The 26,822-nt window shown below is 39.7% G+C and overlaps 1 protein-coding gene across 1 annotated transcript in view; it reads left to right on the forward strand.

Annotated features, from left to right (window-relative positions):
- The first annotated feature begins 1,639 nt into the window (after positions 1–1,639).
- The window catches only part of CFAP47 (cilia and flagella associated protein 47), an 849,402-nt gene continuing 824,219 nt past the window's right edge, over positions 1,640–26,822 (forward strand). Inside the window, 2 exon segments of the mRNA XM_043993472.1 lie at positions 1,640–1,792; positions 24,933–25,084. Of these exon segments, the coding sequence (XP_043849407.1) occupies positions 1,640–1,792; positions 24,933–25,084 (305 nt within the window).

Consider the following 26,822-nt stretch of genomic DNA (forward strand, 5'->3'; position numbering starts at 1 on the left):
AGCTGCCCCCTTAATACATTTCTAATGATTATAGGCCCTGCAGCAACAGAGGTATGAATTGTACCTGTACCCCCCACTCCAGAGTGTGCTGGCCACATCTCCCCTTTGTGTATACCTCCCCCACAACAATCCTGATGAATGCCCACTTTTCCCACTGATTGTGAGGGGTGGGTGGAGTTGGTGAGAAGTGTGAGAGAAGAGAGACTTGAGCCTTGTCTCAAGTCAAGTTTCCTTTGGGCTCTTCTAACTTCCAGTGATTTTTCTGGCTTTTAGCTTTGATAGAGAAGATAGGTCATTCCAATCTCTCTCTCTCTCTTTAGGGCCATGAAAGGAAAAGACTCTGGGAAGAAGCCAACATGTAGGACTTAAATCTCTTCTTATTCTGATCTTGCTACACTAGAGACTATGAGGAATTTCCCTTTGGGTGATATCTGGAACTCTCTTTTGGTTGAACTGAGTTACCTCACATCCAGTAGAAGAACTCCTTCACTTTGAATTGGCTGGTATGTATACTTTCCCTGACTCTGTTTTGCTATCCATTTGCCTAAATGGATTTCTTTGCTATTTACCTTTTGTTCATCATGGAACATAGAGCCTTGTATATAAAGATTGAGGTCCTTCTTTCCCTATTTATGAATAGTGATCAGAAGTTTATCCTGAGTCTTAAAATTATGTCCTCCAAATTAACAATATTTAAGGGAGCAGAAAGATATAATTCTGGCCTAGTACCCTCTTTCTCTGAGTAAAGCATAGCAGTGGCCTCCAAGCCCCAACTTCCTGTTTCCCCTCCTGGCAGGAATTAAAGTCTCCCTTGGAAAAGAGTCCAGGGAGAAGAGGTAAGAGATGTCTATTCTGTCTTCTTTCCAGCCACACAAGAACACCTCTGTGCTATAAGTAGGGGACAGTCCTGCTACCCAGACAATTAACAAAACAATAAATCAAGTTCTGGTTTCTAATATACATTCCCAGCATATCCCCAGGGACTCCTTCCAAGTACTGATTAAAAACAAAACAAAACAAAAAACCCAAGCAAACGAAATAAATGCTATGCTTATTTTTTTTACAAGGGTTTTGTTGTTAAATTAACGAGCTTTTATTTTCTCTCCTACTGTTCCCACACAATTTTTAAAAAAGCAATTTTAAATTATGTGTGTTTGGAGGGGAAGTGGGAGAGAAAATAAATGCTTAATTGAAGAATAAAAAAAAAAACTACCAACACACACACACATTTACACCCACACATCAACCTGAACATTTTCTATGATTAGGAATGTGTGACGAATGGTGGCTATTGCCTTCAGTCCTTTCCCCAGCTCCCGTCCTGTCCCGTCTCTACTTTCCCGGTGCTAAGCAACAGCCAATCAGGGACTCTTAGGAACATTCTCTTGATCTTTTACTTCTCAGAGATAGAGGCGAGGGGTAAACGCCCTGATTCCCGCAGCGAACATGCGCAGGAACGTTGCATCAGGACCAGGCCGGTTGCTAAGTGACGGTGTCCACGCCAGACCTCAGTCAGAGCGGGCATAACCTCCCTGCCCCCAGAGGAGCCTTGGGTACTGGGGGCTTTCCTTTTTTTGCTCCCCTCTCATGTTTTCTGGACTCCGGCGGCTGCCTGATGTCCTCTACGCTTCTTTGAGCCATGGAGAAAACAGTGCTGTCGTTGCGGTTGTGCCCGTCGGAGGTGCGCTTCGATGATGTGCAGGTCGGGATGAACTATAGCACTGAAATCAAGGTGCAGAACATCGGTCGCAGCAACAAGAAGATCCGCTTCCTGGGGCCCCAGGACCCGCAGGTGATGAGGGCCCGGCCGGGGGAGGACGGAGCGGGTCACCTGGGAGTGAACCCCGGAAGCGGAGGGGAGCCACCTCGAAGACACCCTGCCTTGCCACCATCCCTTTGCCACCACCCTTTATTTCCCTTCCTCCCAGAACTGTCCATGCCCTCCCCGGGACCGGTTCTGCTGGAGAAGGGTCCAGTCCTGGACCTCCTACCTCCTTCTGTCAGTCAACATTGATTAAGCACTTTACTATGTACCAGGCACTTTGATACAAAGAAAGGCAAAACCAGTCCCTCCTCTCAAGTAGGGCACCTTCTTAATAGGGAGACAACGTGAACGAATGAATAAAGCATTTTTGAAGCACTACGTGCACAGCACTATGCTAAACACTGGGGATACAGAACAAAAAGTAAGATGGGTCCCTTCACTCAGTGAACTCACAGGGGAGAGACAGTACATGTGGAAGCTTTCAGCATGTAGACGAATAGGAACATACAAAATAAATAGAAAATCTCAGAGCAAAGGGGCTAACATTAAGGGGAAAACCTTTTTACAGAAGGTGAGGTTTTAATGGAGTCTTGAAGGAGGCCAGGGAAGCCATGAGGCAAAGGTGAGGAGGAGAAGAATTTCAGATCTGGGGAATGACAGTGAAAATGCACTTCTGGAAACAGAGTGTCCTGTGCAAGCAATTCCAAGGAGGCCAGTGTGGAGGGGAGGAAAGCGTAAGAAGACTGGGGAGACTGGAAGGGACCATTTGTGAAGGGCTTAAAAAGCCATGCAGAGGTTTTTATATTTGGAGAGCCACTGGAAGCCCCTATTGAGTAGGGAAGTGATAGTGGAAGATGGATTGGAGTGGGGAGAGAAGTTAGGCAGGGAAACCAAGCAGTGCACTATTGCAGTTGTCCAGGCCTGTGCTGATCAGGACTTGAAATATGGTGTCCACTGTGTTAGCAGAGAGAAGGAGAGGTTTAGGACAGAAGTTGTGAAGGGGAAAATATAGCAGGACTGTCCTCTGCCCTCAGCCCTAACTCTACACTGTCATGATTATTTTTATTTTCATTATTCATTCATTCACTTACTTTTTATTTATTTATTTGTTTATTTTTAATTGTTTGTTTTGGAAGAAGGAGCTAGATTAGGGGAGATGTAGCTTTGTAGCTACATTCCCAGAATGCACCTGTCAGGATGCTTTTTTCCACCAGGGTATGTGATGGGCCTGAGAGATTCTCCTCAGTTATTGCTTTCAGAACAATCCCTGAATTGTCAGTATTTCATGGGTGTATATGTATGTATTTGTACGTCTTATATTAAAACCTAAGATGTCATGTGCTCCAGAGCTAGTGATGGTAAGAAGAGATCTATCCTGTGTCCCAAGCAAGATCTGTGCATTCTGTAATTTATTCTATAGTTGGAGGGAGAAGGGAACAAACATTCATTTAGCCCCTATGTGCTAGGGTACTAGACACTGTGCTAAACACTTTACAGATATTATCTTATAGTCATTAAAGCATTTTTTAGGCAGCCTAGTATGGTAAACAGAATGCTGGACTTGGAGTTAAGTACCAAATTCCACCTGGGACACTTAGTTGTGAGTCCATGGGAAAGTTATTTATCATCTCCGAGCTTCAGGCAACTCTGTAACACTTATCTTTTTTTTTTTTTGGGGTGGTGCAGTGAGGGTTACGTGAATTGCCCAGGGTCACACAGCTAGTAAGTGTCAGGTGTCTGAGTCTGGCTTTGAACTCAGATCCTGAATCCAGGGCTGGTGCTTTATCCATTGCACTACCTACCTGCCCCCTAGACTTATCTATTAAATTACTTGCTTTGTTAGGTTGTTGTTTGTCCTTCTTTCCTGAAGAAGACCATGACATTGGGGTGATTCATGACTTGCACTGAATAGGCTTTTTAAGTCAGGGAGGGCTGTGCAAGGTCACCAACCTCACTCTCTCCTCCAGAACCATCTGGGTTCAGGGTGACTGGAGTTGGCCTTGGATGTTTAAGGTAATTGGGGTTAAGTGATTTGCCCAGGGTCACACAGCTAGTTAGTGTCTGAGGTGACATTTTAACTCAGGTCCTCCCAACTTTAGGGCCAGTACCCTATACTGTACCACCTAAATGCCACTTTGGTAGGTAGGTCCCAGCAGAATTTAATCTCATTAGGGGCATATATTGTTCCCTTTTTTGCTTTTCTATGTCCTGGACCTAACACAATGTCTTGCATATAGCAGTTGCTAAAAAGTGTTTGTTGAATGAATGAATCCTTTGTGCAACAATAAAATCATTGGAAAAGCACCTGGGGCATTTGGGAGAGTAGTGGGCTGACTCAGAAAACCTAGTTTGTGCTAGCTCTTCCCTGTGTGAACTTCAATAGTCACTTAATTTCTCTCAGCCTTAGTGTTCTAATCTATAAAATGGGTGTAATAATACTTGGGCTACTTACCTCATAGAGTTGTGAGGAAAGCACTTTGTGAACTTTGAAACAGCATAGAAATATTGAACTATTATTATGATTACTAAGGCCACCTTTTCGCCAACCTGAAGATACCAATTTATTGTTCAATAATTTAAATTGCTATCTCTTTCTAATTTAGAATGGCCGTAAGATTCCAAGCATTCATTCTTTTTTTAAAAATTAAAAAAAAAATTTTGTGTGTGAGGCAATTGGGGTTAAGTGACTTGCCCAGGGTCACACAGCTAATAATTGTTAAGTGTCTGAGGTCAGATTTGAACTCAGGTCCTCCTGAATCCAGGGCCTATGCTCTATCCACTGCGCCACCTAGCTGCCCCCTCAAGCATTCATTCTTGATTTTTTTTTTTTTTTGGTGAGGCAATTGGGGTTAAGTGACTTGCCCAGTGTCACACAGCTAGTAAGTGTTGCGTCTGACACCAAATTTGAACTCAGGTCCTCCTGACTCCAGGGCCTATGCTCTATCCAGCTGTGCCACCTAGCTGCCCCTGTTTTTCGTTTTTTGTTTGTTTTGTTTTTGTTTTTTTTCCAAAGCAATCATTCTTAATGGAATGTATATGTATGCGGGAGGGCAGCAAGAAACATTATTATTGACTTTTCATTTTCTTTCTGAGTCCACATATCTAGTCATTTATCAAATCCTGCCATTTCTACTTCTACAACATCTCTCACATCATGTCTCTCACTACTTACACAGCTGACACTAATTCATGCCTTCATCACCACATTCCTTGATTATTGCAGTGGCCCTCTAATTGGTCCCCCATCTCCTACTTAAATCCATTCTTCACACAGCTGCCAAAGTAATTTTATTTAAGCATAAATCTATGTTAACCCCCTAGTTAAACTCTTGTGGCTTCCCATTACCTCTAGGAGCAAATATAAACTCCTCTGCTTGACTCTTTTTTTTTTTTTTTTTTTAGTGAGGCAATTGGGGCCAAGTGACTTGCCCAGGGTCACACAGCCAGTAAGTGTTAAGTGTCTGAGGCCAAATTTGAACTCAGGTCCTCCTGAATCAAGGGCCGGTGCTCTATGCACTGCGCCACCTAGCTGCCCCTGCGCCACCTAGCTGCCCCCTCTGCTTGACTCTTAAAGCCCTTCACAGCCTGGTCCCAACCTATCTATCCAGCCTCATTATGCATTACTCACCTTCTAAAACCCCATGATCCAGCCAAATTGTCCTTGCTGTTCCTCAGTGCTGTACTCTGTCCCCCCACATCCATGCCTTTTCACTGGTCATTTGCCATGCATAGCATACTTTTTCACCACATATCCACATCAAGCACCACTTTCTACAGAAAGCTTTTTATGCTTCCCCCAACTACCTTATACTTAACTTCCTTGCATTTATTTTGCTTTTATTATTCATACTTATATATGCACATGCTATCCCCTCTGATAGAATGTAAACTCCTTCAGAGCAAGATCTGTTTCCTTCTTTTTCTTTTTTCTTTTTCTCTTTATACCCCCAGTGCCTAGCAGAATCCCTGGCATTTTGGCTCTTAATAAATACTTTTCAGTTGATTGATGGTAATTAATTAGTTCCCAGGCTGACTTTTGGTCAAGAAAACAGCTTAGTAGAAGTGTTATATTTTTGGGAGATTAGTAATGATTTTTTTTCATACTCTGGTAAGTTTGAAAGGTCTTCTTTTTGAAATTCAAACTGGAAGTAATTAAATTCATTTCCATACTAGGTTACAGGTTCATAAAACTATGATATTGTTCTAAAGAAATTTATAATCTTCTGGGGGAAGGAGAATTACACAGATAACCATGATAAAAAGAAGCATGAGAGAGGTACAAAAGAGAGATCTAGGCATATGGTTATGAGGAGAAATGGACTACTGTCACTTTGGGGATGAGGATGTACACTATGGAAAGCTTCATGAAGGAGGTGGCATCTGAGGGGACCTTGAATGAACTCAGGGAATAGATAGAACTGGGGACTAGCAGAGTTCATTCCAGATATGGGGACCAGCATGAGCGAAGGTACAGAGGCAGCAGAAGCCAGAGTGGGACAGAGTAGTCCATTTGACTAGAATGTGGAATGTCTTCATGGTTATTAATGATTTAATTTCAATGGTTTTCAAAAGCATATTTTATTTTTATCGATGTATTGTTTTTGCAACATCATTTCTGAATATATTTCTTCCTGCTCCTCTCTACCTAGGGAGCCATTCCTTATAACCAAGATTAGAAAAGAAAGAGAAAAGAAAAGCATTTCAACAAAACCATCAGGCATGTTAACATATAGGACAGTATGTGAAACATTCTGCCCCACTAGTACCCAGCCTTTGTCAAGAGAGGAGGGAGCTGTAGTTTTCAACTCTTCTGTGGGACCAAGCTTGGTTGTTATAATTATACAATATTTAGTTCCATTTTTTTGGTTTACATTATTAAACCAATGATCTCTTAATTGTCATATCCAATGTCCTTTTCTCAATTCTCCTCCTTCTTGAACTCTTTATGGAATATGATTATTGATAATAAGTTCTCCGACAAGCACTTATTAAATGCCTATTATATGTCAGGCCCTGTGGCAGTCACTGGAGATAAAAAGATAAAAAAGAGACAGTCCCTGTCATCAAAAAGCTTATGTATAGGGGCAGCTAGGTGGCACAGTGGATAAAGCACTGGCCTTGGATTCAGGAGGACCTGAGTTCAAATCCAGCCTCAGACACTTGACACTTAACTAGCTGTGTGACCCTGGGCAAGTCACTTAACCCTCATTGCCCTGCAAAAACAACAAAAAAAAAAAAAAAAAAAAAAAAAGCTTATGTATAAGGGGCAGCTAGATGGCGCAGTGGATAAAGCACCGGCCCTGGATTCAGGAGTATCTGAGTTCAAATCCGGCCTCAGACACTTGACACTTACTAGCTGTGTGACCTTGGGCAAGTCACTTAACCCCCATTGCCCCACAAAATTAAAAAAACAAAAACAAAAACAAAAAAAAAAGTTTATGTATATTCTATTGGGGAACTGATGTATGTATGTATGCATGTATGTATGTGTGTATATATAGGTGTATATGTGAGTATATACATGTATAAATGAAAATTATCTATCTATCTATCTACACACATATAAAAGAATACAAAGTATATTTTTTGTCTAGAGCAGGCACAACCAGCTGAGGTTGGAAGAGTGTAGGGAAGGTAATATGTATTGGCCTAATTCAAAAGGTGGCGCCTGAGTAGAGTTTTGAATGACACAAGGAATTATAAGAAGCAGACATAAGGTTGAGCAGATTCTATGCATAAGATGGCCAGTGCAAAAGTTGGGAGATAGGAAGAGTGCTGTATGTGGCAAATAGTATGAAAGTCAGTTTGGCCATAAAGTGAGGAAAGGGAAGTACAATATAATGAGTTTGAAATGTAAGCTGGGACAAGGTTGTGAAGGGCTTTAAAAGGTAAACAGAAGAGCTTATAGTAGACCCTAGAACAACAGGGAGCCCCTGGAGTTTATTGAGTGAGCAGAGTGATATAGTCCTAAATGCATTTTGGGAAATTCACTTTGCATATGTCTAATCCTCACAATAACCTTAGGATATAGTTTCCATTATTATACCCATTTTACTTATGGGGAAACTGAGGCAGACAGTGGTTAAGTGACTTGCTAAGGGTCACATAGCTAATAAATGTCTGATCTTGGCTTTGAACTTAGGTCTTCCTGACTCCAGATGTAATGTTCCCTCCACTGCATCATCTAGCTGCCTTGCTGTATGTGTGCAGTGAGTTAACTTTCATGTTTCAGAGACTATACTTTTATTCTTTTAGTTAAGAAAACATTTGAATTGTACTTGGGTTGTAAAATAGATGATCAAGATGAGGCTTGAGTTGATAGGTGGTGTTGAGTTATGTGTGTTAGACTACTAACTGTTTTAACATAAGGATATTATTTCAAGATTTTTATTGTACTTGTTATTTGGAGAGAGAACAACAAAAGATCACTACACAGATTGTTGTGTTTGCTTGACAAACATTTCAGAGAAGACCTACAAATCTAAATGTACTGTGCAATAGCCAAATCTACCATTAGCTCTAAAGTGTGTTTTACCAAGTAAAGAACTTAAACCACCAACAACTTGGAATTCAGATGAAGATAAACTTAATGATTCAGTTGTCAAGGATTAGGCCCAGCCCAATGGGAGACCAGCAAGATGGTGATCCCCCATTTGAATTAAAATCCCCCCTCTGATTCAAGAAGTTATTAATAACGTTTTAATTTTAACTTATCTATTCTTTTTCAAGAACATGCCCACATATTTTTAAAATATGAAGCTTCTCTTGAGAATCTTTAAATATTAAAGTATTCTTAGAATCCTGCGGGGATCTGAATGTGATTGTTCTTTTTCTAGGATTACATTTTGGATATACCATATTCTGCCATTTTGTTTGTAAATGGGATAGTAGGAAAAATATGGATACAAAGGAAAGAACTTTTAGTCATGAAAAATGTGGTAACAACTGGTTAGTGCTGAAAAAGTTTTCCTGCCAATATTGCACATTAAATTTGATTAAATAAGAATTTTGTCAAGGCTGTGGATTAAAATTATACAAATTCTTCTGAAAAGACAAATTTTTAAGCATCAGCAAGGTTAAAATCAAAGAAGGGATACTTAAGTGTCTTCAAATCAGGCAAGGGATAAGAAACAAACATTTTGAAGGACAATTGAATGAAATTGAAGGAACTGAAGAAAATCATTTTCAAAAGTGATCACATTTTTTTTTAGGTACTTACAAAGCAAAAAATTACCAAGATCCTGAGAGCCTTCAGTTATGGGATATAATATGTCATGCATGATCCAATCCTTGAATTCACATTTGGACTTGTTCCTGGAAAACCTAGGTGCTCTCAGTGATGTGTGTGAAGGATGTTTCCACCAATAAATCTCCATAATTGATTTTACATTCACTTAACCTTTCAGTCAATTGTATGACTTTAAAGATATTGTCTACTGAAGAAAACCATTTGCAAAAGGCTGCCTATTCCTTTCTTACATTTTCACCAAGGATACCCTTAACACACTTTTAAGTCATCCTCATAAATATTTTTAGCATTTGGTGAATTAAAAAAAAAGAAAAACAAAAGACATTTTCACAATGGAAAAATGATACTAGTGAAAGCATATTGGCAGCTAACTACTGTTGGATGCTGTAGAGGGAGGTTTCACCTGTAAAATCAAGTGGAAAATGATCAATAGGTACATTTTAATTGAGTTAAGCACAATTTTACTTAAAAAATACGAAGTTGTGAATCTTCTGAAAATGGTGAGTGATGGACAAAATTGGAAGCTACATTGGAAATGAGAAAAAGACTTTAAAGTTCATCTATTTTATAGATGTGAAAGAAAAAAAAACCCAACCCTTTGTTGTTGTTGTTGTCCAGTGTTATTAATATCAAGATTGAAATAAAATAGAAGGTTGCATTTGCCAAAGGTGTTTGCTGCTGTTTTAGAGGATTTACAAGATAGAGGCCAAATGAAAGAGGCAGTGACTCTTGTTTATTGATGCGATTGTGATGATTTGCACCAAGCCCTGGAGGATTGCAAAGCCTCATCAGATTGACTTGAGAGTTTGGCCTGCCTATCTGCAGAGGAAAAACCCAGTGGCTGAAAAATGCCTATCAACCATGATAAGTTTGGATGAACAACCTGTAGATTGGTCCATTAGTACTTCTTTTTCTTGGATACCTATTTCAGATCGAAAATGAGGAGGATAGTAGGTTGGATTGAAGTGGAGGAAATTACACAATACTTCTATTTATTTATTCATTCATTCATTCGTTTGTTTGTTTGTTTATTTATTTATTTATTTTAGTGAAGCAATTGGGGTTAAGTGACTTGTCCAGGGTCACACAGCTAGTAAGTGTGTGTTAAGTGTCTGAGGCCGGATTTGAACTCAGGTACTCCTGACTCTAGGGCCAGTGCTCTATCCACTGTACCACCTAGCTGCCCCAATACTTTTAAAGATAATAAACTTTTCCCTCAGATCTTCAAAGATTCATCCTTTAACATTAATATTATCTGCTGAAATGATATGGCTGGGAACTATGGAACGGTTCAATCAGGATTGTGAATCATTCAAAGAATAATGGAGAGACACTTGTTAGGTGTAAAGCTGCAGCATATTATGAACAATGAATTGGGGGCAGCTAGGTGGCGCAGTGGATAGAGCACTGGCCCTGGAGTCAGGAGTACCTGAGTTCAAATCCAGCCTCAGACACTTAACACTTACTAGCTGTGTGACCCTGGGCAAGTCACTTAACCCCAATTGCCTCACTAAAAAAAAAAAAAAACCAAAAAAAACCCACAATGAATTGTGCTTGGTACAGTGTAAAATACATCTTCAAAGAGAGGTATAACTGGAAAGGCAATCCTTTCCACCTTCCTAATTAGCTCACTATCTCCCTCACCACAGAGGTTCTTTCAAATTTTTTCACTCCTCCTCACACTTCCCATGGCTCCCTCACTCTCCCCCTCTTAACTGAGAAACTTGCCTATATTTACTGAAGAAATTGAGGCCATTTGCTGAGAGGTCTTTTTTTCTTCTCTTTATCTCGTATCACTTAGATGACTTCTGCCACTATTTCCTCCTTCACCATATCTCACGTGAAGAGTTGTCCTTTCTCCTTGCAAAAGCAGATTCCTCTGTCTGCAGAAGTGATCACATTCAATTCTGTCTTCTCCAGCAGATTAACTGCCCTATCACCCTCATTTCTCATCGTCCTTCAATCTCTCCCTATCCTTTCCCACTATCCACAAATATACCCATGTTTTCTATCCAGCCTAGATCTCTGAGTTCCAAATCCTTGGGAAAAGCAGTGCCACCAAAACCACCAGTCTGCCTTCTAACGTAGATTTACCTTCCTTGCTACCACCAGTAACAACTATTGACCAACTGCTGTCAATAAGCAGATAGGCACAGGAGTCCTAGGAGTGACAGCATCCTTCAGACCACTGTTCATGTTTCCAAGATATCCTTCATGGCCATCATCCAGGGAATCAACTCCTGTGGAAAGGGGACCATCCATCTCTACCAACTGCCAATCAATGGCCTGCCATACACAAGCTTCTAGCTAAAGCAGCAAGCTACCCTAAAGGAGAGACAGGGAGCAGTATGTGTCACACAAGCCAAGCCACCTTGATTACTATCTCTCCTTAGACCTTGATGGATTTAGTCCAGAACTCTGAACCCCAAAGCCTTGGGAATAGTATTGCTTCTAGCCCAGTGCACTCAGACATGATCCATGGAAGCAATCCTTGTGAAGATGCAGCCTGGCAACCGTACCTGTAGATGCTACTGAAGACATAGAAAGCTCAGAAGTTACTGAAGATATAGAAAGGAAATTTCTTGCCACTAGGGGCCTTAGCATCATCAAATAGTCCAGCATCAGAAACTGATATAATTTTCTTAGTGAAAATGACATTAAAGAAGAAATATTAATATCTGCTTTTGTACCACACCATAAGGATGATGGGCCTTTCCTATCTTTCTTGCAGCTGAATTCCATATGTATTATTTACTATATCAAAAGGTGAGCTCAGGGCAGCTAGGTGGTGCAGTGGATAGAGTACCGGCCCTGGAGTCAGGAGGACCTGAGTTCAAATCCAGCCTCAGACAGTTAACACTTACTAGCTGTGTGACCCTGGGCAAGTCACTTAACCCCAATTGCCTCACTAAAAAAAAAAAAAAGATGAGATCTCTGAGATTAGGACTATTTTGTTTTCACTTATGTCTCTAGTGCTTAGCACAATAATTTTCAAATACAAGTGTTTAATAAATGCTTTAGTCATTCATTCAAAATATTTTTTAACAGTTCATATATTCTAGATTATAAACCCTTGAATTATCTGAATTATTGACAGTCATATAATGTCAAAACATCAATATAAAGTCCTTTATAATATTGATTAAAAATTTTGATTTCCAAATTCTCTCCCTTCCCTCATGCATTAAGAAGGCAAGTGATATGATATCAATTACACATGGAAATTCATCTAAAACATATTCACATATTATCCGTGTTACAAAAAACAATAAAAAGCAAAAAAAACCTATAAAGAAAGTGAAAAAATAAGTATGCTTCAATCTATACTTATTGTTCATCAGTTCTCTTTCTGGATCTGGATAGCATTTTTTCATCTTGGCTCCTTTGAAATTGTCTTGAATCATTGTCTTAATTAGAGCAGCTAAGTAACATGAAGTCTTTTTTTTTATTTAGTGAGGCAATTGGGGTTAAGTGACTTGCCCAGGGTCACACAGCTAGTAAGTGTTAAGTGTCTAAGGCCAGATTTGAACTCAGGTACTCCTGACTCCAGGGCCAGTCTTCTTTTCATATTTTACAGCACTAGTTAAGGTAGATGTGCCCTCCACACCTCTTTGTCTCCATATGGAAATGTTTCTGGTCAGCAGCATGGTGGCTGGAATGACTGGGATATCCACTAAGTTTTGAGAACTACTGAACTCCTCATGTGCTGGTTTAAGATGACTGGACAGCTATATCAATGGCTTATACTTTCCTTCCTTGGACTAATCAAGTATAGGAAACACTTTTTCTGCCTTTTTTGGAAGCATGGTTGGGGGGCGCGGGGGAAGAACAGCTTAGCATTCATGGAAGTAACACTAAGGTCTCCTAGAGAGACCTTAAAGTCCTAAAAGTCTTTGAGAGCAGTGGTCTCAAATTCTGGATCACTGAGGGTTGCATATTGATTTAGGAAACCACATATTAACATTATCTGTTTTATTGTACTTTAATTTGTTTTGTTAAACATTTCCCAATTACATTTTAATTTGATTCAGCCAAGGTCACCTGTTGTGAGTTTGACATCTCTGTTCTAAAGGGTATTCTACCACTTAAAAGGCTGTAGGGCCATAATGGGACAACCCTATAATCTCAGAGATATGAGAAGCCTGATATCGACAATCCTCATAAAGGAAAAGAAAAACCTAAAGTAGAAAGTCAAAAATAACCCTCTCTTCCTAATAACAAGCAATGTAATGTAATAATCTTCTGAAGAAGTTACATGATATGGGGAGACCAAAATTCCACCCTATACTTCTTTTCAAAAACACCAAGTTCCAGATCTTACTGATCTGTGATGTGTGGTGCCAAATTTCACAACGGGTCTCCTAATGTAAAGTAGTAATGCCACCAGGGACATGAGGGACACAACACCAATGATAACACTTTTGAAAAAGTCTCTGATTTTCATCATGGTTCAGGATTGTTTGTATTCAGGTTGCCAAAAGATCATTATGCTTTACCGAGACTTGCACTGTACCATTGCTCCCTTAGTGTTGCCTGGCATACAAACCGATATAGCTCTTCTCTGGGAGTCTCATCAGGGAGACAGACAGGCAATGAAAATGCACAAAGTTGGAAGATAGATACCAAAGACCTCTGGTGAGGAGCTGCCCCTTTCTTTTATCAGGCGGTCTGCATTTTCCCTCTCTTTCATTCGGAACTCAGGATCACCTGAGTTGAGTTAAATATATATTATGTAGAGATAATGAGGTTTACCTCTTCCATGTCATTAGAGAGTAAGGCACCTCCCAACAATACTGCCTATGTTGGTTTCTCAAGTTCTTTCAGGGAAGAAGTTGTCCCAATCATCCCAGAGCAAAGGAGACTTGAACCATTTGCTAAAGATGTATGTAGCTATCTAAAGGTGCAGGAATCTTGAAGCCTGGGTAACTCTGTGCCTTGGATGGAATAAAGATATTAGCCCATCCTTCTTGGGTATGTATCTTGGAAGCTGGATTTGAGAAACTTTTGGATCAAAGAGCTTTCCCCCTTTCTAGGTGGCATGACTCATTACAAATATGGCATCTTAGAGATGGGACAACAGATGCTGGTATTTGAGGGAATGATAATGACAATATTGCTTGTTGGGGCAAAACAGTTGCTCTGAGATGAAGGAAGAGGGTCAGTTTGCCGGTTGGAAGAAGGTATGAGACCACATTTGGCATGAGGAGCTTGGTTGGTCAGAAATAGTCACTTCAGTCCTTAGGGCAATAATATAGTCTCCTACTTAGTAACAATATGACATTACAACCCTCATGTCCAGATTGGCAAAAGTCTCATTCTCCAACCTCTGTTGTCATTGTAATAATATCATCTAGGTTCTTTATTTCATCAGAGAGGTTCACATGCCCCATAAACAACTGTATACAATGGGACACATTAGCAAAATCCTTCCATTGGTCCTATTCCCCAAAGGAGAGAGTCTTTGATTGTCCCCATGGCCACCACCCAGAAGTAATTATAGATACTATAAGTATAAATGTTATCTGACCCATTTTTCACACACAGTAGCCATATGGCTGGTACCTTATGGCATTGAGAGGGTCCTTATCCCTGAGGATAGCTCTTGTTTATGAAGGACACGAATGTCACAGGGAGTGAAATCTTGATTGTACCATTTCCATTTAATATTTGAGGCTTCCTTTGTCTTATTCTTCCTGTTAGAGTGAGTCAGTCAGTCAGTAAGCATTTATTAAGTGTGTACTCTGTGCCAGACACTGCACTAAGTGCTAAGGATACAAAACAGAAGCAAAAAGGTCCTTCCTGCCCTAAGGAGCTCACAGTCTAATGGAGATCAAATCAAGTCAAGTCAACAAGCATTTGTTAAGTGTTTATTATGTGCCAATCACTTGTGCTAATTAATGACTGGAATAACGAAGAAAGGTAAAAATACTCCTAGCCCTCAAGGGGCTCCCATTCTGATAGAGGAGATATCAAGCAAAGGAGTATGTATGTATAAGATATCCACCTGGTAAATTGGAGATAAACTCAGGGAAAGCAGTAACATTTTGGGGGACTAGGAACAGCTTGTAGAGGGTGAGATTTTAGCTGAGACTTCAAGGAAGTCAAGAGGTGGAGATGAAGAAAGATAATACTCTAGGCTAAGGAACAGGCAGCCAGTGAGAATGCACAGCATCTTGTGAGGGGAGCAGGAAGGTCAGTGCCACAAAATCATAGCGTGTGAAGTGGAATAAAATCCCAGTTGTGACACTGACCTATGAAGATCTGGCTTCTGAGGAATGCTGTTTTTCTGGTTTACCAATGACTCTGGTTTCTTTAAGAGAGATAATCACAACTGAACTCCAGCAGCTGTTAATCCAGGAGCCTAGGGATACCCTGAGGCACAGAGAAAGGAAATGAAGTATGAATGAGGAACAGAGACCAGTTGGGCTGAATCTAAGAGTGTGGAATAGTAATGTTCAATGATCCTAGAAAAATTAGGTTGGGACTATTATATAGGGCTTTAAAAGCTAAACAGAGGCATTTATGTGTTATCCCACAGGAAATGGGAAACCACAGGAGTTACTGTGCAGCAAATATCTTTCATATCTCCTAAGACCTGATTTTGTTTGGTATTAACTATACTGGATAGCTTAGTTAACTAAAGTTTTCCATTCGGCTCTACCCACAATAGCATAGAGATTTCCAAAAGGTACCTGTATGGGCACCTCTTTCCAAGAGCTTGTGATGCCCTTGCATTCAGTAGGCTGACTTCCAAAACTCCACATAGACACTGGGGTGTCCTGATAGATCCTCTGGGGGTCCTGTGATATGATAGTAGCTTGTTTTTCATTGTCTGGGAGGCCCTTATATCCAAGTACTATGTGGGCTTTAGGGATGTCTTATGCTGACTTGGGGTTACTGGGTCCTTTCTGCCTTAGTACTGGATTTCTTGGTATAGTTCTATTGGCACTCCCATAGACTGATGATCAATTGCTTCCTTATCAAGCCCATGTTTCAGTAGCCACACTCAAAACTCCCTCCCATTGTCATTATTCTCCCACCTAGCTATTCTATGACTAATTGTTAGATTATGTATGAGTGTATCATTACATTCAGTTTTTATCTAAATTATCAGACTCACCTACATCAAGCCTAATGTCCAATAACCAGGGAATGGGGACGTGAATTCTGGAAGTCTGGGTGGTCTAGGTCTGTAATGGAGGATGTTGGTCCAAGTAGGGAAATTAAGGGTTGCAGCAGCAGGCAGATGGGAAGATGGCCTTTCTGGACTAGAGGGTAGCTGGGTGTGCTTTGGCACTCCTGACACTGTTTTTACAGGATTATGCCACTATTAAGTTTATCTTCTTTTACCTGTCCTTGCAGGGTTTTATCATCATATATATCTTTTTATTTATTTATTTTTAGTGAGACAACTGGGGTTAAGTGACTTGCCCAGGGTCACACAGCTAGTAAGTGTTAAGTGTCTGAGGTCGAATTTGAACTCAGGTCCTCCTGACTCCAGGCCTGGTGCTCTGTCCACTGCGCCACCTAGCTGCCCCCATCTATATCTTTTTAAACCCAAAGTTGGCTGGTAAGGTCCTTGTGTATACTCATATCTCTTTTTAAACAACTCCTATTTTTCATACTCATGGGAATTTTTCCCCTTCATGTATTCGTGATTTCATTCTTGAGATTTTTCCCATCCCTCCTGGACTGAGTTCTCCTGTAGAATGAATTTTAATCCTTGGGATTCCATGTATACTTTCTTTGTACTCTTTGGAATCTGCAATCCCTAAAGCTAGTATGCATGTCAAACCGTGCCCAGCTTTCACTTCCTTCTCTATCACAAATTCAAGGTGGGAATGCCTATTTATGCCAGGGGAAGTCCTTGTCAAGCTCTTAGTATCCACTGAGGTAATTCCTTCTTGTTGGTTGGTACCCTTTCTATATTCCATTCAGAGGATTCTCCATATGACACCAGAAGGGCCTTTACCATAAAGTGTCATGGCACCAATATCTGGGTACCTGACCAAACAATCTATGCTCTGCATATGCATTATCCTTCCTTCCTTCTGCTACACTGTGAGCCATGATTACCTTGTGATCAAATCTTGCCTTCTATGTCAAAATTTTATAGGCCAGGCCTGATGCTGGCTAGTGTCATAGTTCAAGTTTGAGATTGGAATGGGACGCTTCTAGACCATTGAGCAGGTAACAAAAGGTTTTCTTAGCCATAGAATACAAAGAATATTCAGTAAGGATATAGTCCTGGTTTAGTTAGGCATGGTCCCCCTTGTCTTCCTATTAAAACATGACTGATCACCAGTGTGGTGATTCAAATGCATGTGAGACATCCTTCAGGTATGAAGGGCTCTCCTTCTTCCCAAATCCATGCCCCCAGTCTGTGGGGAAGTTAATCCAGCATTTTTGGAGCTCTTGCCCTAGGGCTCAGCCCAACTGATTTTTAACCAAGTAAGGGTAGACTATTTCTTTTAGGCCACCACATCCTACTTGACATCTCATCCAGCCATCCACCCAGACTCTCTTACTATCTGCCTGCTGCTACACATGTACCCTCTCCCTTTTGTCCCCTGTTCAGGTCAAGGACTGTTTTTATCTCTTTTTCATTTTTATGTTTGTATTGTTAGACTTAGCACAGTGTTTAGAAGAAAGAGAGTGCTTAATAAATTCTTTTTGATTTATTAATTTGTAGCAGTGTGTATCTGTGTGTGTGTGCACATGTGTGCATGCACACCCTTGCATAAATAGTTAAATGGGAAAATGAGCAAACCAAGTATTCCCTCCTTGATGGGACTCACTTTCATGTGAGCAGTTACTCTTTTCCATTTCTTTTCTTTTGTCAGCCCTTGAGGAGACTGACTTTCCTTCAGTCAATGTCTCCAATACCCTCTCATTAAGGAAGAGACCAGGTCTTCAGAAAAAAATTAGGACAGTGAACTTGCCTCTGAGGAAAGCCCATTATCAAAGTCTTTTCCACCCTTTAAATCTGCTTATTCATGAATCAAACTTCTGTAAAGGAGGAAACCCTGTATTCAGCTTTTGCTTTGTTTTGGGAAGTTTATCAAATATACTGATCCATAAACTTCCCATTTGATTTAGGAAGCTCTAGCCAGTATAGAATCCTGGCAACTTAGAAAGAAAATCAGATCCTCTATCTTTTCATTGCTCTCTCATATTTTGCAAGCTACTTATGACCCTTTCTTTCCTCCTCTCCTTCCAACTCTTCATTCGTAGATAATGAAGTACTTAAGCCAGAGCAGTTAGAATCAATTTTTTTCTATCCTGCAAATTAAAAACTAAATGAATGGGGCAGCTAGGTGGCGCAGTGGATAGAGCACCGGCCCTGGAGTCAGGAGTACCTGAGTTCAAATCCGGCCTCAGACACTTAACACTTACTAGCTGTGTGACCCTGGGCAAGTCACTTAACCCCAATTGCCTCACTAAAAAAAAAGAAAAACAAACAAACAAACAAAACCCTAAATGAATAACAAACATAACCTTAAAGAACAGAAAAACTCTGGATTATTTACATATACTCCCAGGTGGGAGAAAGTGAAGGTTAAAAAAGAAAGCAAAATTTCACCATTTGCATGAGTTCTGGGTGTGGGGAGTGGGTGGGAGAGCAGAATTCAGCACCATCAAACTTGCATCTTGCTTCCACCCAGATATCTCAGCTCACTGAAATGAACATAGGTGGTTTCAATTGTGGCTACCTCAAATTCTTGTTTGCATAAGCATCTTGACAGGCCATCAGTTGGATGGCCCCAGGATTTCTGCCTCTCAGTCAAATCACTTCTTTAGCATCTTCCTCCCAATCTTGTGTCCATATGCACATTTCTCTGTCATGGTCACCTGGTGTTGGGGGAGAGGAAATAATACTGTGTCCAAAGCTACTTCCCCCAGAAATTTTATACAGGGTTATTGCTGGAGACTTTGCTTATAGAAATTACTCTTCAGTGCCCTGCTCCACATTTGTGAGCTGAGGCTGCAAGGGAAGCTAGCTATGTTAAAAAAAAAAAGGAACTTTTCCAAAGCCATATTGGGAAAATTAGGAGGATAAAATAAGAGACTGAGCTGCTGCTCCGGGACAAACACAACAATGATTCCTGACAACAGAGTGAAGACAGAGCCGGTCCACTCTTACTTCATTTCCATTTTCTCTACCAAGGAGATGGGCCTTTACAATTGAAGTGATAGATTGAAAATGACTAACAGGGAATTGATACCAAAGGTAAGTAAGGAGAATCTAAGATAGCACTTAGTTGTCCTTGAGAAATTCAAGCCATCTATCCTAGATGAGCTACTTTCTTTGCTACTGAAAGAACAGGAAGATATGAATGCAGATGATATTTGAACAACCATGGAAAATGGGAGAGGTACCATAGGAACATGGATAATGAAAGAGGGAGAGAGGGAGGGAGGGAGGGGGAGGACAGAGGATCTCTAAACTATAGACCTGGAAATAAAAGCTTGACTTAATTTATAGGACAATTCTGGAATGAATCATTGAAGAAATGGTTAATGAACTTCTCTAATAAAGGAAGGTCTGATTGAAAAGAGTCAGAATGACTTCAATATGAACAGATCATTCCCGACTAACCTTATTTCCTTTCCTTTTTTGGTCACTAAACTGCTGCTATAGATATAGAGTATAGCAAAACATTTGTTAAAATATATTACAAAGTATTTTTTTTTTGTGGAAAAAAGTAGATGTACACTAGTTGATAACATCATTAGATAGATTGAATGGCTATATTCAAAGAGTAATTAGCTGTTAATGTTTCATTGCCAACTTGTCTGGTCTTTATTGGAGTACCCTAGGGACTTTCCTTAGTGCTATTTAACATTTGTTTGGGGGGGTTAGCAACAAACATTTATTTTATTTTTTCAGTTACATGTAAGGGTAGTTTTCAACATTCATTTTCATAAGATTTAGAGTTCCAAATTTTTCTCCTTCCCTCCCTCCCTTTCCGCCCCCCTCCATAAGACAGCAACCAGGTTATATATGTATAATCCACAAGTGCTCTTTTTATCAGTTCTTTCTATGGGGATGGATAGTAAGCTTCCTCATTAGTCCCTTGGGATTGTCTTGGATCATTGCATTGCTGAGAGTAGTTAAGTCATTCACAACTGCTCATTGAACAATACTTCTGTCACTATGAGCAATGTCCTCCCAGCTCTGCTCACTTCACTATACATCAGTTCATGAGTCTTTCCAGGTTTTTCTGGGATCATCCTGTTTGTCATTTCCTATAGTACAAGACTATTCCACCACAATCATATACCACAGCTTCTTCCATCATTCCTCAATTGATGGACATTTCCTTGCTTCTCAATTCTTAGACACCATGCTGTTTAACATTTTTTTCTTTTCTTTACTTTTTTTTTTGGTGAGGCAATTGGGATTAAGTGACTTGCCTGGGGTCACACAGCTAGTAAGTGTTAAGTATCTGAGGCCGGATTTGAACTCAGATCCTCCTGACTCCAGGGTCGATGCTCTATCCACTGTGCCACCTAGCTGCCCCCTGTTTAACATTTTAATGAATGATGTGAATGAAGATATAGATTGTGTGCACATGAAACTGATAAAAGATACAAAAGCAGAAAAGGATAGTTAACCCACTGAATGCTGATGAGGATCTCAAAAGATCTTGACATATTAGAGCATTGGGCTGAATTTAATTAGATGATAAATGGGTTAAATGAAAAATTTTACACTTAGGTTAAGAAAATTAACTTTACAGCTATAGAATGGGGCAGGTGCTTAGCACAGGACCTGGCACACAGAGGGCACTGAATAAATGTTTATTGACTGGCTATGCATGATTAGTGCCTTGCTCAGGGTGTAATGTGTGCTCTGAATCCCTGAGGGCCAGGCTTGTTAAATCTCCCCCTCTAAGAGTCATCAGGTATCTTGAGGAGTTTGGGGGTCATTTTTACTCTGCTTTTTGACTCAAGCCATGGCCCTTTTCCCACCCCATGTTCTCTCCATTTTAAGGAGAGAAAATAAATAGCATCCTGATTTTTTTAATTACTTGGATAAATGGATTCTTTTATTTTTTTGGCTATTCAATAGCTGTGATGGTTTTTGTGTAATAAATATTTTATGAGAAGAGAGTAAAAGCCTAGGACACCCCTTCTTTAGGGAATGGTGACCAGGAAAAATTATTTCTCCCAGAATAGAAATATTTAGAAGGGGACAGATATAATTCTTGTCTGCTATTCCCTATCTGAGGAAAGCAGGATAGACCAGTTTTATGGTCCAAGTGTCTTGCTTTCTTTTAAGTAGGAATCAACCTCTTTTCTTGGAGAGGGGTATGGGAGATTCCAGAGATAGCTACTGATGTTCACTGATCTCAAGCTCACTCAGCACCTCTCCTTTTCAACCCATGCTTTGGGCAGCAAGGTTTCACTGGCAGAACCAAGGAAAGAACAGAGGCTTACATCAAAACCACCCCTTGACTGTCTTCTCTCCCTCCTTCAAGTGCTGTAAAGACCCCAGCTGCAGGCTGTGAAAGTTTCCTTGAGCCTTGGCAGCCAGCTTGGCTATAGCCCTTCAGGAACTAAAGCCTGCAAGGTACTGGAAGCACCTGGAAGCACCAACACTTCAAAGCCACAACACGGTAGTGCCAACATTTCAAAACTTTGAACTTCTGGTGCTTGGCCAGAGAACTGAGGAACAGAGAGAGTCAGTCATACAGGTCACCAGGACAGAACACTGTGTGTGTAGGGAACTGTATAAGACTCCATGTCTGAGGGAAGAGAACAATACTCAGCTGGGGCCAGTTCTGACCCCTCAAAAGCCACTTGGGGCAGAGATCTAGGGCAGTGAACCACGAATTGCCAAGTTTGGCAGGATACTGAGCCTCTTTGAGATCCACCATTTAGGACACCAGGATCAGATGGAAGGGAGTCAGGAAGTGAGTTATAAGGAAAATAAGAGAGGGAGGAAAGACAGACAGTACTAAAGATTTTAGGAAGAAAAAAATCCTAAAGATCTTGAGCATAAACAAATACACCAACAGGAAACACAGTAACAACAGAGGAAATATGGCCTCCATATCTAGTAAATGAGTCCAGGCATCTATGAATAAATACTACAAAATGAAGGAAAGTGCTCCAACACTTGATGAGATGGAGAACCCTGGGGAATCAAAACAAGCTGTTAGTGGTTTAAAAGAGACATGAGAATTATGAAAGCAGAATTTATGTCTTGTGTGACAAAAATAGTGAGAAGAGGAGATATTATGAAAGTAGAATAAATAGGACTTGACAACAGATTAAATATGGAGAATGACAGAGAGTAAGGAGTTAAGGATGATGCCTGGGTTGTGAGCCTGGGAGACTGTGAGGATGGTGGTACTTGAGCAGTAATGGGTAAGTTTCGAATAGGGGAATATATGGGAGGAAAAATAACCAAGTTTAACTTTAGACATGTTGAATTTAAGATGTATACTGGACATTTAGTTTGAGGTGTCTGATAGTTAAGGATGCGAGAATGGGAGTTGGCAGAAAGGTTAGGGCTGGATAAGTAGATTTGGAAATCATTAGCACAGAGTTGGTAATTGAATCCATAGGAGCTAATGAGATCATTAAGTGAAATAGTATATAGAGAGAAGAGAAATGGGTCCAAGACAAAATTCCGTAGGACATTCTTGGTTAGTGAGTGTGTCTTGGATAAAGATATAGCAAAGGAGATTGAGGAAGAGGGATTAGATAAATTGGAGGAGGACTAGGAGAGAATAATGTCTTGAAAATCTTGAGACAAAAGAGTATCAAGGAGACGAGAGTGATCAATAGTATCAAAGGCTACAGAGGGGTTAAGAAGGATGAGAATTGAGAAAAGACCCTTGGATTTGGCAATTAAGAGATCATTGGTAACTTTGGAGAGGGCAATTTTGGTTGAATAATAAGACTGGAAGCCTGACTGTAGAAAATTAAGAAGAGAGTGAAAGGAGATGAAGTGGAGGTTCTTACTTTAGATGGCCTTCTCAAAGAATTTAGTCTATATACATATAGATGCTAATGTTTCTTTCCTAAAAAAAATTCTCACTCAATTTTTTATCCCCACTAACTGTAATCCCATATTTCTCCTGCCTTTTGTGACTGGGTATGATAAAGGGGGTAATCTGCTGGAGGAGACAGGTTGGAATGGAGTCATTTGTGCAGGTAGAGGGGTTTACCTTGTCAAGGATAAAGACAAGTTCTTTGTGTGAGATAGAAATCAAGGAGGATATAGTACCAGAAAACATCTGAGTGTTATGAGTTCAGGAGGAGGGGAAAGGGGGATGAATGGTCTTTTTTCAGTAAAATATGAAGCAAGAGTCTTAGCTGATAGGGCAGAGTGGGGAGGGGTGGCCATGGGAGATCTGAGGAGGGATGAAAAAGTTGGGAAGAGCCACTGTGGAAAGTAGGGCAATGAGTTGATTAGGGAAGTATAGAAGTATTGCCCAGCATTAGTGAAGGCCTAGCTGAGGTTATGTAATATTAATTTGTATTGGATCCAGTTAGAAAAGTTGTGTAATTTTCAGCAATATATGGTGGGAGTGATCCAAAGCTGAGACCTTAAGAGGTAAGATTTGTGATGTGTTAAAGGGGCTGGGGAAGGACTCAAGAGAAGAATACAGTGTAGAGTTGAACTGGTTCATCATAAGTCAGGATGGTTTGGAAGAACCTCTGGAAAAGTTTCCTTTTTCTAAATCTTTGTACACCACTTCCTCACCCCCACTCCAATTACAATTTACTATCTGGTACCTGTTTCTTCATTATAATGAAATTTTATTTTGTTTTCTTTTATTTCTTTATTATAGTGAAGCTTTCTTCACATAAATTCCATAGTTTAGGCAGAAAGCTGTGCAGTTCATGGTTGTCCATTGGTAGTGCACAAAATTTCACCAGTTGGTAAGTTTCCAGTCTGGAGGTTAGAGGTCGGTCATTCTTGAGGCTCGAAGGGCTGTTGTTATTTTATTAATAATTTGTACATATGTATAGACTTTCAAAAATCCAGAATTTTATGCTAAACCTTCAGCTTTCCTTTTTTTGCCTCCAGACTGAAGTGAATCAGAGGCAAGCTGCAGGTGCCCAATACCAAGTACCATCCCATCCTCAAAGTAAGAAAAAGCAGGGGTGGGTGGTAATGGAGGGCAGAGACAGGGTGGTCTCAGAAAATTTGTCTTCTCCTGCTCCTAGAAGGATTAGGTTATGTTGACAAATATATTCCTTGGCTCACTGTTTCCCACACTGTCACCTGTTGACACAATAGAAACAAACTTAAGCAATAGAAATCATTTTTTAAAAACATGGAATACCAATTTTTCATTTAATATTGATCAACATTAATGAATTAATTAATTATTATTATTATTAATTTTTCAGGCCAATGAGGGTTAAGTGATTTGCCCAGGGTCACATAGATAGTAAGTGTCAAGTGTCTGAGACCAAATTTGAACTCAGGTCCTCCTGAATCCAGGGCCAGTGCTTTATCCCCTGTGCCATCTAGCTGCCTCTGAGCAACACTTTTGAGTGTATTTTTCTTTTGTTCTGTGTTAGATTTTAAAAATGCTTTCTGGTGGAATACTTGTCAATTCTCTAAGTATTCAATTCTGCCTGCACTCTGTGGGCATTCAAAATACTCAATTACTGATTGAGTTTGTCATATTCAATTATGTTTTGCTCATGTCAAAAGCCTAGGATTGGAAAGATAGCAACAGGATCAAGCTGTTTTTGGTACAGGAGGAAGGGAAGTGGTACTCATATAATAAACCTTTTTTTTTGGCAGAAATATGCACAAAAATTCAATTGAACCACAATGAGAGAGTTACATTGTAAATTCATTTAGTAAGAAATTTAGTTATGATTTGTTATCATTTAGGTATAATTTGAATGATCTTTTCATTTATTTATTTGTTTTTATTGCAGTTCAAGTTGAACATGAATACAAAAGAAATAGCAATTGCTACTGGACTTCACGTGACAGTTACTGTGACATATCAGCCTGTTAAAGAAGAGGACAGTTTTGACAAAATACAAATTTTAGTAGGAAAAAGAAAAATAGAAATTCCATTGATTGGGTATGTTGTCTGCATGTTTTAATGCTGATACTTTCACAATTCTCCAAAGAAAAAATTTGCCTCTAAGTAACATTTTACATTAAAAAGATTTAAAAACTTATTTTAACTTAATTTTCACCACAGTTTAAATAAAGGGACACACTTTTAGAATATTTTGATGATCCTTATGATTGATGTGTTAGGATTTTTTGCCTATATTTTGAAAAAAATGGCCTTTCCTTGTCAATCAAAAAGATGTTCTTTTATCTTGCTTAGTAGAGCACTCTTATTAAGAAAATCTATTATTTAGAGTGTTTCTTTGTAGTCCAGCTAATATTTTATTTAATTTGAAAAGCAGCATAATGGATCCACTTAACTGTTTTGTAAATAATGGAGAAGGTACATTGAATTTTAGAAGATCAGTAAAAATGCTGTTATTCTGAGGCTACATGAAATGCATTGGCTACCTAAGTACAGTGGAGAACTGAGTGACTGTCTCAGACCTATTGCTCGATATCAAGTATTAGATTCTGCCTAGGCAGTTACACTTTCATTTTAAAGGAGAAAATTAGATTTTCTCTTTAATCTTAAATGTACTGTTAAAGCTAGGCTGTCATGCTTTTTTGAGCAATCTTCTCATTTTCTTCTCTGAAAATAACTTTCCAATGTGTCCTAATAGTATAGACTTTTGTTACTTGAAGACTGTGCCAGTAGAGTCCAAGCCCTGGCAAGGTCCACTGACCATTCCATGGGTTGTCCACTAGGTGATTAATTCTTTGGCTGTGGTTATTCCAACTCAGGGAACAGAATAAAATGGAAATTGCCCCTGGTCATCCATGCTTCTGCAGTAAGATTAGTGGAATGGAAAAAAGTAATTGGAGGTTGCACGAATTAGTTTTTAGACACTCTTCACACACTAATTTGGTATTCTAAGAATGAGATTCTCACCATTGGTCAACAAAGTGATATATTACTGGAAAAATTGACTCTTACTAACCTTTACATTTTTTTCTATAAATGAAACCAGAGACATAAGGAAATTAAAGATAAATGAAAGGATGGTTCATAAGTTCTCCTTCAGGGGAAAAAGGAATTGGCTGAATTGATTTTATCTTTGTGGTACAGAAGAGTGCTGAATCACAGTCCTCAAGTTCTAATTACAACTTAGTCATTCTCTATGTGACCTGGGGCAAGTCACTTAGGCTCCATGAGCTGGAGTTTTCTATGAAATGAGGGGGTTGGAATAGATGACCTCTGAAGTACTTTACAGCTCTATTTATGATCCTATGATCTTATGCCTCAAGGCAGTAGGAAAAGCCATTGTCATTGGACACTTGGTTATCTTACACTGCATAGGCCAAAAAGAGTCCCCAAAGGTAATTGCAGTTTATCTGCTCCGATTGATTGCAGAGCATAATGAACTTGACAAACTTCTCTAACCTATGTCAGCATATATATTGATTCTTGGTAGACTCAGTTTCAAGGTGGACATAGGGGAAAATGGGGGAAACTACTTTGGGAAATGTGGTTCAAGATTAAGAAATGAAAAGACAACAAAAGATTTTTATACTGTTACTTGGAAATCTTATGCTTGTATATCATGTAAACTTTTAAAAGAAGAATTGAAATGCATGGTTATGGCAAACACTGAACAATAATATTCCCACAAAAAGTTGATTACATATCAATAGGATGGAAGTAATTGGTTATTTGTATGGGAATAGTTTATAAATTAGCTCTCAGCATGCAATCTAATCAC

Source organism: Dromiciops gliroides, chromosome 3 (genome assembly GCF_019393635.1).
Source record: "Dromiciops gliroides isolate mDroGli1 chromosome 3, mDroGli1.pri, whole genome shotgun sequence".
Classification (NCBI taxonomy): domain Eukaryota; kingdom Metazoa; phylum Chordata; class Mammalia; order Microbiotheria; family Microbiotheriidae; genus Dromiciops; species Dromiciops gliroides.